Source organism: Gymnoscopelus microlampas (assembly GCF_963454915.1).
Source record: "Gymnoscopelus microlampas genome assembly, chromosome: 1".
NCBI classification, from domain to species: Eukaryota; Metazoa; Chordata; class Actinopteri; order Myctophiformes; family Myctophidae; genus Gymnoscopelus; species Gymnoscopelus microlampas.
The window spans coordinates 59422985-59435738 of record NC_139962.1 but is presented as its reverse complement, the minus strand read 5'-3'; the positions used below and the strand labels follow the sequence as shown (position 1 = coordinate 59435738).

The 12754-nt window shown below is 41.9% G+C and overlaps 1 protein-coding gene across 1 annotated transcript in view; it reads right to left on the bottom strand.

Moving 5' to 3' along the window:
- vps35 (VPS35 retromer complex component) overlaps window positions 1-12754 on the bottom strand; it is a 35974-nt gene that overhangs the window by 18777 nt on the left and 4443 nt on the right. Inside the window, exons 2-6 of the mRNA XM_084062743.1 lie at window positions 8627-8722; window positions 7972-8068; window positions 6980-7103; window positions 5899-6081; window positions 5415-5637 (exon numbers count right to left, since the gene is read on the bottom strand). Coding sequence (XP_083918869.1) covers window positions 5415-5637; window positions 5899-6081; window positions 6980-7103; window positions 7972-8068; window positions 8627-8722 — 723 coding nt within the window. The remainder of the gene's footprint in view (window positions 1-5414; window positions 5638-5898; window positions 6082-6979; window positions 7104-7971; window positions 8069-8626; window positions 8723-12754) is intronic.

Here is a 12754-nt window from a genome sequence, read left to right as displayed (position 1 = left end):
CATTGTCTACTCACAGCTTCAGCCGTATACTTTGTTTGAATTCCGTTCATAAGTCCATTTCTCCAGTATCATCTGCTACAGGTTTCAAACCAATTTGTGCTTTAAAATGGATTCAAACAAAACGTTTTGACAAAAATAAGCACACGTTGATATTTAGTGTGTTGGATTAACGATGTCAATTAAGTGTTCAAGTCTCTCTGCAAGTTGATTTTCATCCACTACTGAACTGAACAGAATCCAACCCACCACGGTACCATGCTTGGGGAAAAAGGTGATAAGTAGTACTTAGTAAATGTACTGTGAGGCATAACAAAATAAAATCAAATGGTGTCTCCTTTAGTGATTCGTCCCATACCTGAAATTCTTCCTCTGCATGTAACCATTCTAACCATTAGTGACTGATATTAATACAGCACCCCGGTTAAGGGTCTTGCTCAGGGACACTTTAACATACACAGACTGGGCAAACCAAGGTTTGAACCAGAAGCCTTCTGATTCCCAGACTGCCTCTCTCTAGTCCCGCATACTGTAGCTACTGTGCCGTCAATGGGTTAAACATGCCAGAAGTCTCTGCATTCAAGAGTCTTCCCAATTTCTACTCGTCCATGATTCATATTATAAAAGATTACCCCGTGGCCCAGTTATTTGTGCACGTCATTTTTGTTATCCCATCTGAAAATATGAACGGACTCTGCGAGAATGAATACGCTAGAAGCTAAATCCTGAACCTAAAAGGGGAAGACCACTCCTTTTCAACATTGAACTATGTGGAAATAAGAAAAAAGTCCCGATGTCATTGATCTGCACTAAACGGTAGAAACAGAAAGCTAGAAGTGTGCTCGGATGGCACAAGGGGTCAAGTACCTGTCAGTGTCCACCACTGCGGAGTCTGGGGCTTGAAATTCACCCCAGTGCATTCGGCTTTGGCCCGAACACAATTGGCCATGTTCAGGGCAGGAAAGCAGAGCAGGGAGGGCGAGCTTTGTCACGGCGCTGGGCGCTAGGGACTCCTACAAGCTGGGGTGGCGCCTGTCAGCGAGGGACTCTCACATAGCCAGACCAGAGATCTCCGCCTACTAATAAAGTCCTAATATCGTCGCTGTCGGGCAGAAACCTCTTATCTCCATATTTTAACTTTTCGTTTTTTCTTAACCCATTAAGACCTGAAGGCGATTCTACATGTCTCCTAAATCCCAACAGTTTTCTGAAAAACGTATGTTTCTATATCAGTGGTGCTCAAACTTTTTCATGTCAAGGACCCCCAAAATTATACGCATTTGGCCGCCGACCCCCCATCTCAAAATATTTTGTTCCAGGGACCCCCCAGAAGCAAAGATTTGAGTTAAAAATGTTTGCTTTAAAAGAATATATTGTCAAAGATTTGCACACATTTTCACAATTTCTCAAAAATGGCAGATCTACAAGCTCATATCGCGGCACTCGGTGCCGCGCTATGAGCTTGTATATCTGCTATTTTTGAATAGCTAACGTGTAAAATAATACTTTTTAGCTCAAATCTACAGTAAATATGACACAGATACTTCTCCAGGTCTTAATGGGTTAATTAACGCGCCTACTTGATAACACTACAGCATCACACAAAAGCATCAAAAGTAGCAGATCAACAAGCTCGAAATGCGACGCATTTTGAGCTTGTTGATCTGCTACTTTTGAATTTGAATCCTGAAAAGTAACAGTTTTGTAAATATTCCACCCCACAGATACGATATATAAAGGACCGTCCTAAAGTCTTTGCATTGGTTACGGCAATGCAGTTATTTTTTTACATCTCAATTGTTCCCACCCTGTTTTAGCACACTGATTAAATGTCACCAGACATACAGTAGGCAGAGTTCTATGATCACCTGACTACACGAGACTAGTTGGAACGGGAGAAGTAGGACGGAGGCACTACTACGTCCTCCCCGTGGGGGGCTCCTCACTAGCAGGTGAGCCAGTAGGAAACACACAGCAGTGGCAACACAGAAATGTGTTACTAAAGTGGGAGAAAAATAATTGGCTATTATGGCTACTCATTCTAAAAAGAAAGGAAAAAACTAGTAAAGATTAAGCTGCATTACCTTCTATGGAGAGTATATTAAATCAGGGTATCTGCACACTTCAAAAGTACACATTTGTATACCACTAAAAATAAATAATAATACCATTACTGCGGCATTCTGCAAAAAATAAAAACAGCATATTACAAAACAATGTTATTCTTACAGAAGAGATGAACGCTGGAGCAACACGGACAATTTAAGCCTTTTATTGTAAGACTATATTATTCTTATTTTGAACTACTACCTATGTTCACACTGGTTATAGGCAGGCCTGGAATTTCGTCATTTTAGGGGCAAGGCCACTTGGCCTTTGGTGTTGTAATTTTTTGGAGGGCACAAAGGCCAAATGCCAGGGCAGGAAGGCCATCCAAAAAAAAAGATTTTTTTTAAGTCCAAAAAAGTTTTTTAAGTCCACGGAAATAATGCATTTAACTTGAAGGTTAAGGATGATTGTATTTTAATATATTATAAGAATTGTATAACTATCTGTGAAATATAACCCATTTATTTCACAAAATAATGTGTTGGCAAATGACCAATATTTGGTTATATAGGTCTCAATATGTCACATTCAGCCCTGGACTTCATTGACTGAAGTAGGGGTCACATTAATCACATTAGATTCACAGATTAGGGGTCTTCAACCTTTTCAGGCCAGGGACCCCCAAACTGATGGGGTGATGGAGCAGGGACCCCCTACCTCGTAGGGTAGGTAGGGGGTAGGCTACTATATATATCATATATTTATGTATAAAATTGTGTTTTATATAAATACACATGAAAGAATTGCCTGCTCCTACAGTACGCACAGGTTGACCCAGTAGGTGTGCAAAAGGACCTTTCTCAGGGGCGTCAATTGGGTATGGCAAGGCATGGCAGGTGCCATACCTTGGCTCCAAAAAAAAAAAGAGAAATAAAATCATGAATAGTAGCCTAATGCAGGTGTAAGACCATTGTGTTTGCATTGTGTTATAGGTATAATTCATAGTTTCTATGCATTTCAGGGGTTTTGGGGGGGTTGACCCCCTAAAAAAAAAGGATAGCCTATATGTCCCTTATTTTAATCTCTGGGAGTTGGCAACCCTAACCTTGCCATACCTTAGCTTTTGCTGAACTGACACCACTGATCTTCCTCTACAAAATATGTATAAACATACCATGTTATTGTGCATTCATTACTAAGCTATTAAAATATGTCATGTTATGTTTAAAGACAAATTTACATTTTTGAAAAAAAAAAGAATGAAAAAAAGTTTTTAAAGTTTTTAAAAACAAAATATTTTTTAATCAAACAACAATTTCGCGGACCCCCTGCAGTACCTTCGTGGACCCCCTAGGGGTCGCGGACCCCCTGTTGAAGACCTCTGGTAGAGATTTTGTCTTTTCCCCACAAGTTATTTTCATTCAAATGAAATGTGATTGAACTTGCACTAATAATGATTTTAGTTGATTTTTCACTCTTTAAAATATAGTATTTCTTAATTATTAATAATTACAGCTTGTAGATTGGCTATGTTCACGATTTTAAATTGTTTTTAAATAATAATAAAAAAGGAACATACAAGATTTCCACCCCACAGCCATAATATATAGCCAATAATATATGGTTCTGTATGAGTCCGTTTTTGCAGATTTCATTCTAATTGGCTACTATGCCTGCATATGAATTTCATGAGCCTGGGTAGGTCACCCTGGCTTGGCGGAGATATGCCCTGTTGCGCACACTCCACACACTGCGCTGCAGGTGAAAGTAATTCACTTAACGAGGGCTGTGTTGCGCACCAACAAACGGACTAAAACTGTCACATTCTAGCTGTTGAAATAAACTTCCCAATTAGAACATTGTTGACAAACGAACAGATATTATGGATGTGGTTTGCAAAAGGAATATATATTTCTTGTCCATCAGAGCGGTGAGGTCACTCTTTTGTATGATATTGATAGCCTAAACTTTTAATTTGTCTGCAGTTATTCTGTTGCTTGCTTTATATTAAGACTCATAATTTGGGGATTTCGCTGTATTTTATTAGACGTATTCATCTATATTTTGCTGTTGAAAAAAACATCGGGGCACATCGGTCTGTAGGACTACGGAATCCTCTCTCTCTCTCTCAGGCTAGAAATCAAACCTACCATTCAACAGGCTGCGTTAGATTTATCTCCGGTTTGGCCCGGTAATGCTTTTGTGTCCATTACACGGTGTTGCGGGATTCCGAAGGTTCATAGGAGGCTCAAAATCAAACCTACCTACCACTGTGCATGTTGTTGTAGCTGCGCAGCTCAACCAAAGGGACTGGTGTCTAAAATAAACGTATTGACAGGAAAATCGCGCAGAGGAAAAACTGTGAAATCAGTTTCTGGGCGCAGCTGGGGCACCACGGCCACTGTGGCCGTGAAGGCATGTCATTATTCGAGGGGCACACGGCCAATGAGAGGGGCAACGACGGCCATGGCCGCCGTGGCCGCCGTGAAATTCCTGCCCTGGTTATAGGGTTATATAATTCCGCCGATTCTCGCTGTTTTTTTTTCTCACGCCGTTTGGTGAACCCCCCAAGGTTGGTGCCCTGTGCTGCGCTGCTTTTATCCGCCAGATTGAGACGTTCACGGCATATTTTGCACCACTACGGTGCGTTCATCATCGGTGACGAGTGCCTCTAACAGCCGCTGCTGGCTGCGTGCACGCAGCGAGGCAATGCGAGGCGATGCGAGGCAACACTCACACAATCACGTGCAGCATGCGTCCTCTCCCCCTGCGCCTAATGTCTGTACATGGGGCCGACGCGTGCTTTAGCGTGATTGTGTGAGTGTGGCTTCAGGAAGTAAATTCCTAGCCTCGATCTCCAGGCTTTTATTTTTTTAGTTTTGCTAAAAAAATAAAAGCTTGGAAATTCCTGTCCCAGCTGTTGGTACGCAAAAGCACCTCGCGTCGTCTGATGTCTTGAAAACGTTTAGTTTTCTACGACGTGACGAACGCTCTCATTTTAAAGACCGACCAGAAGTCTCTGTCTAAAACAGTGGCAAATGTGTTATTGGCTGGCTTCAGCGGTAGGCTATATTCCACACAAGGCGTACCGCTACCTACCGAAGCGGAATGTACCCTCTGGAATCATTGCATTACATTGTTTGTCATATGGGCAAAAAACAACGGAGTGAAAAGCAACTAGTCTGTTTGCGACACGTTTATACCCCCACTTATACAATTCCAGATATTTTTAGGCATTCAATTGCAGAAACTAAATTCAAGACATTTTAAGGATCGGCAGGAACCCTGTTAAATGTAAGTCAAGGACGGAGGCACTGCCTCTTAATTTAATGGCAAGTGTACAGTGACACACACAGACACACACACACCTGTTTGTACTTGTCCACGTTGACTCCCTCCAGTTGGCTGAGGCGGACCAGGTTGGTCCCTACCAGAATCCTCAGCTCCTGCCTCTCTTTCTCCCTCTTCTCGCGGTCGCGGCTGTGGCCCTGGTGCTGCATGCGCACCCACAGCTTGTTCATCTCGGCGAAGTTGAGCAGCACGAAGTCGATGGAGTCGTTGATGTCGCCCGTCATTGCCTCCTCCGTGCCTCTGTGCGGAACAGGACACCAGTTACCAGGGTTAATTTTGACAGCAGTCAAATTTGACTATAAGTCATAGTCTTTTGAATAAAATTGGATTTCGTTTTGGTCATATTTTAGTCGACTAAATATCATATATGATTATTTTGGGGGGGTCACGGCCTGAAAGGTTTGGGAAACCTTGTTCTAGGGAACTTCCCCACCAAGGTATAAATGAGTGACAAGCATGTCTTGGTGACATCAGATCTTTTTAACATTGCTGTTTCCTTACTCGGGCTGTTCTCCATCGTCAGGGAGGATGTTGCGGGTGCACTGCAGCAGGTAGTTCCTGAGGAACAGGCCTCTGAGCGGGTGCTGGACGCCCCGACACATCTCCACCAGGTCCTTCAGGATGTCCTTACGCGACTGAGGGAAGGAGCGCACGTACACCACGCCCACTGTGATCAGCAGATAGCTGGGGAAAAAGACACAAACTCTATTACACTTGATTTGCTAATGCTTTATTTAAATGGTGCATTTATATAGCGCTTTTATCCAAAGCACTTTACATTGATTGTGCATTGGTAATATCTCCATGTTATAACTTTTAAATTAATGCCCTACTTGATCATACAACAAGCGTCACACAAAAGCATCAAAAGCAGCAGATCCACAAGCTCGAAACGCGGCACGAAGCGACGCGTTTTGAGCTTGAAGATCTGCTACTTTTGCTGTTTTTGACTTTGAATCCTGAAAAGTAACAGTTTTGGACATATGAGGCTTCCACCCGACAGAGACGATATCTTTGCTGTCAGGCAGAAACCTTGTATCTCCACATTTTATGTCATTGTGTGTTTTTGTCAATTCATGTCCTATTTTATACTTCGAAGTACGACAGCGTCAAGTCGTGGAAAAATAGCAGATCTACAAGCTCACAACGTGCCGTGATGTGTTTTAAGCTTGTAGATCTTTTTTTTTTGCCTACAATGCTGATTGTGGGAGGCCAGGTTGAAAGTGGTTTAAGTCTATGGACCCTATCTTGCTTTATGCCCAAACTTCTGAGGCATATTTTTATTACTTTGCAAAACATTTTGAAATAGTGAAAATAGCCGATCTACATCAACGCGTTGCGAGCTTGTGGATCGGCTATTTTCACCATTTTAAATGGCAACATTTTTAAAAAATGCCTAAGAAGTTTAGGCATAGGGCCGCGCAAGATAGGGTCCTAAGTGTATTTTATACATATTTAGCCACCCGATTGCAGCGTGCACATGAACATTTTTGTCTGGGGTGTAGATGGGATTGAACACATCAAATGAAACAAAAACCAGTTGTTAAAAAATAAAATAAAAAAAGATTCATGAGGTACTCACAGTCTAGGGATGATGTTTCCTGCATACTGCACCAACTCGTACAGGTCAGCTACTTTGCGTCCTTTGGCAAACTCATCTGTCAGATAGACCTCTAGGTAGTGGAGCTCGTCAGAGATGGCCATGTCTGGACTCACCGTTAGGGACAAGCTACTGAAACACCTGGTTGTCAATGTGATGCATTTCTATGCATGGATTAAAGCAAATACAATCTCACGACTGAACATGTTTGTATGACCTTTTGTCAAACAGTAAGCCCATTTGTCAAACAGTATGAAAAGGAGCCCCCCCACACTAGCGCTGCTTCCTAAAAGATTTACACACTATGTAACATTATGATGTTTTAGTAATATTGTTCCTGCTGTTCTACATACTGCCAACCAGGTGAAGAAGTCACAGACCTTTGCTTTTATACAAAATTATCAGAGACTATTAAAATTTTATGGAAAATGCTTCAGAACATAATTATTGCTAGTTTGACCACTACAAATGCTTAAAATAATATCCCGCTCTCAATGCGTCTGACGCATTGAGAGCTTGTAGATACTGTAGGCATGAGCATGTAGATAGGCATGTCTTCTATGGAAGCATGTTGCGCAGCGAAAACAACCCATCTACAAAAGATAGGCTGTTTTCGCTGCACAAGCCAGCATGTCTCCTATGGAGAGAATCCATGTATATGTGACTTTGTTATGGTCCAAAGGAAAAATATGACAGGAGATGCAATCTGCCCAGCGACTACGGTCATATTTTCAAATATGACCCGATTTGAAAAAAGGTCTGGGCACCCCTGCACTAGTATTTCCTTCGATCTAAAATAAAACTAATTTCTTCCTCGAAAATAGCCGAACTTCAAGTTCAAGACACTGGAAACTACAGCATGACTCCTCATGGCCAACAATGTGAAGAATGAGAGGAATGTGGACATGAATGCAGTATAAGCTCATTCTATCATAATAATGGCAGACATTGTTCTTTTTGCTGGTAGAGGATACAGAGCTCGTAGTAGCTCTTTGGAGACAGCATGGATGTCCTGAGCTCTCCCAGCATGTTGGAGGCGTGCTTCAAAGCGTCCATCAGCTTGTTTTTGTCCTGCAGAAGACAACCACAACAACTGAGTCAGCGGGATTCAAGGCACATGGGGATGCAGCAGCTTAAAAAAAAGGTTCACAATCTTTTTAGCTCGAGACCCAAAAGAGAAATTTGATGACTCCCCGGGACCCAAACTAGTGAAAATAGCCTATCTACAAGGTCGCAATGCGACGTGTTGTAAGCTTGAAGTTCAGCTGTTTTCACTACTTCTTTTCTGATTATTGGAATTTTCTTTTTTTATTTTGTTTATGAAAGATTATACATATTTATATATATTTATTTTTTTATGAAAACATTTGAATTTGGGGGGATTTGGGGGAAATCTTTTGAAATAATAAAAAACTAAATGTAGGAAACGAAAAATAACTCGCGAGGATGTTAACGATGTGTCGACTTTCGACTCGATTTTGGCCTTGGAACGCCTTGGGTTCCCCAGGAGGAAGTGGCACATGTTGTTCAGGAAAGGGAAGTCTGGAGCTCTCTGCTGGAACCGATTCCACCGCAACCAGATTCCGGATAAGCGGTTGAAGATGGAGGATAATAATAGTAATATCCTACCAGACATCTTTTCATCTGGAAGGACTGGACCTTGACAGCCTGCACAGCTTCATCTAGAAGCTTCTCCTGCTCATCCTGTGGAGACTGTGTGGTTGGCTGAAACACATAACACAATAAAGATTAAAGCTGCAATCCCTTAAGTTTCATGACCTACTTGAGAATCCAACGCGGGTCCTCCCGCACGATAGACCAAACTTCTGCCATTCTTACCAGAGGGAATCTCCACTTGGCCAGGGGAGATATTTAGGCTTCAGGTTGTCCTACCTGACACCTGGGTCTAAATCAGTGGTTCTCAAACTTTTACATGTCAAGGACCCCCAAATTGATATGTGTTTGGATGCGAACCCTCCATCTCAAGGACCAGGGACCACGGACCTCCAGAGGCAAAGATTTTAGTAAAAAATGTTTGCTTTAAAAAAAATGTATACATTCAAAGATTTGCAAAATCTTTTCACAATCTTTAAAAAAACAGCAGCTCTACAGCTATGATCTTGTATATCTGCTATAAGTGAAAACCTTTAAGTATAAAATATGGTTAAAGTAGTTAGAATGATTGTGACTCTATATTAACAAATTTTGCTGGGGACCCCCTGGTAAAGCATAATTATTTTCCTCTATTGTGCAAGTATGTCACTTTGCCAAAAAGAACATAAAGTAGTCAGGACAGACAAGTGACAGATTCACCAGCTATCAACAGAGCTTACACCGCGTTGTGTGGTTTTTTGAGCTTGTAGATCTGCTATTTTTGGTACATGACACCATCGTACTACAGAGTAAGAAATGTAAGCTGAGCACATTTTGGGCTTTTTTCCCCCCCATCTCGTTAAACCGTCTGTCGTTACATACTTTGTTACCGTTATGTTTACGGTTTAATTTCATGAAGCCAAAGGAAGTCACTTGCCTGTTTGTCACCAAATTCTTCCACCAGTATTCTGACTTGGCTCCAACGCTCTTTGACTACATCAATGTCAATCATCCATGGCAGGAAGATCTTTACAGATTGTTGCAACTCACTCATTGTTGCAACACACTGGTGTCATGTTGTGACGTGTTATATTAAACATACGACTTTGAGCTGCGATATGAGTAGGTTACATCTGAAGATGAGGGCTTGGCTTTATCACATGATCTGTCTACTGCTGCAATGTGATCAGTCATTTATTGCTCCCCGTTTCATGTTGGTCGCGCGCTCGCACCATTTGTAACAAATCCATTCGATTGGCTAAAATGTGACAAGGGATGTCTGTTTCACCACCACTGCGCAACTCAGGCCTTTGTGAGTGAGTGAGTGAGTGCCAGTCTTTATCATCAGTCCTGGTGGTTCTAGGAGGATTGTCTATCAGGCCATCCTTGTAAATCATATGTTTTTCTTAAGTAACCTGCCTGGTCACTTAACACATTGATTTCCAAGATCGCATTGATGCGTTCTTTGATTTTTTGGGGAAAATTCCACAAGGGGCGACCTAACACAGCTTTGGAATGATTGATCGTCACTGAGAGAAGTAGAATGTGGATGTGACGTTGTTCCAAAAAAACAGGAAGCCATCCGCTTCCGGTTTGGGATTTTCAGAAAAACAGCTGTAACTCAGTTTCTTTTTTTTGCATTGAAAACCACTAGTTTTCAGCGGGCCGAACCCCCAAAATGGCGGATCGCGGTTGGAACGTCGTCGTTCCTATGGATACACAGATCCCTCCGCGATCCCACGGGGACTATTTTGTTTGTGTTTTTGGGACACAATTCCACGGCGTTTCAAATATCATCGGATTGAGGTAATTATACGCTGGCAAGGGGATAGAAAACTATGTTTAATATCTTGGCAATCAATGCGTTAAAGGTTAAATATATCAAATGTCTTAGGTTATAACTATGTCCACTGACAAATAATACTGCATTTGTAAAATAAAGTTTGGACATAATTTTGCTGGACCATCAGTAATGGCAATGAACCTGTTTTACCTTATATGACCTGTTATTTCTGACCATTTGCAAAACAAAAATGTCTATTATGCTCGAGTAAATGAAACCCAAATTAACAAAATAGTTATTGTATTACAACATTGGAAGGGGGGAAAGGGAGTGAGTTGGAGGGAGAGGGGAGTGGAATGCCAAACATTCCTCTATGCAGTAAAAAACCTTGCTCTGTCTGGCAAGATAAATCACAACCCACAAAACTCACATAACACACAGAGACCAGGGGTCTTCAACCTTTACATGATCTTTTCTATTAATATGTTGAATTCATGTTAATGAATTGACATTTAACCACTTAAACCCTCAATAAGTAGTAAACTTGACCGATGGCTCGGTAGTCTGCTCTTATTCTCCTCTAAACCAAATCTCTCAGTCAAGCTCACAACGTGTTGCAGTGTGATGCGTTGTGAGCTTGTAGATCTACTATTCATTCAGCCAACGATCACCCCCAGAATAGGGATAGTTCAAGGCGTTAATATAAATAAAAGTTCTTATCACACAAACATTTGGCGTACCCCCCTGTAGTAACTCCCGTCCTTACCCCTAGGGGTCCTGGACCCCCTGTTGAATACCCATGACCTACTGTAGAGCATTGGTCCTTAAAGTGGGGTCTGTGAACCCCAAGGGGTCCTAGGGGGGTTTCCAGGGGGTCCCCAGCTAAATGTGTTAATACAGCATCACAATCATTTTAACCACTTATTCCATTTCTACATTGGCTATTCAATGTTTTTAACACAAATGTTCTCTTCTGGGGGTCCCTGCCCCTGGCACAAAACATTTTCAGATGGGGGTCCGTGGCCAAATTTATATATCAATTTGGGGGGTCCTTGTTGACATGAAAAAGTTTAGGAACACCTGACATAGAGAGTAAGGCAGGGGTCTTCAATAGGGGGTCCGGGACCCCTAAGGGGTCCTCAGAGTTACTACAGGGGGTCTGCCAAATCTTTGTGTGATAGGAATTTTTTTTTTACATTAACCTCTTGAACCCTAGCATTCCTTTTCTGAGAACTTTAGCCAAAAATATCAGATCTACAAGCTCACAACGCCTCAGAGCTTGTAGATCTGCTATTTTTGTCAAAGAGGTAAATAGGTGTAGAGGAAAAAAGAGCAGACTCATTTAAAAAAAAAAAGGTTATATAGAGGGGGTCCCTGCTTCATCTCTCTCTCAGCTAGGGGGTCCCTGGCCTGAAAACGTTGAAGACCCCTGGAGTAAGGGCCAGTCCACACACCAATGATTCACACTGCAACAAATGTGTTGCAGAGAGAAAGCGCAGTGGTCTGAATTGCCTCCCTGTTGCAAGAAGGCACAGTTTGGGGATTGTGTTGCCAGTGGTTGCAACTTGCAGGTTGCAACTCGTTGCATTGCAAATCATTGGTGTGGACTGGGCTTTAGAGCAGTGGTTCCCTAACTGTGGGTCGTTGCGTCATGGCAACATTGTTTTCTCACTCAACAGTAATAAAAAATGCTTATAACGCCACAACGGTGTTGTAAGCATGTAGATCAGCTATTGTCACAATATTTATCTGTGGAACCGAGTCAAACTAAATATAATGCCTCAACTCCACAATTCCAAGTGCTTCCAAGTGGGGGGGGGGGGGGGTCGCAGCCTGAAACGGTTGAGAGCCACTGCCTTAGAGACAGCAGCTTCCCCAATCCACTGGAGTCGTTATGTAACAGACAGATGGAGCTGTATTAAATATGCAGACACAATGTCATAACATTTTTTAAGATTAGCACAAGGCATGTACAGATGCAGATTATTAATTGTATAATTTACTGCCCACAATATTTGACATATCGTTGGTCTGAAATAACTGAAAAATAACACAAAATGAATCACCTAACTAACATATCATTGACAATGAATAATTCCCTTTGATTTGTAAAAAACAAAGGGGGGGGGGGGGGCATTTTCCTAGCCACTTCAAACAGGTCACAAAGTCTACATTTACCAAAAATAAACGCATGTATCCAATTCATGTTTCAGGACAGTGTGTGTATATATATATATATATGACTGTTTAGTGCAGGGGTCTTCAACAGGGGGTCCTCAGAGGTACTACAGGGGGTCCGCCAAATCTTTGTGTGATAGGATTTTTTATTTCACCTTAACCACTTGAACCCTAGCATCCCTTTTCTGAGGAGAGCTTTGGCC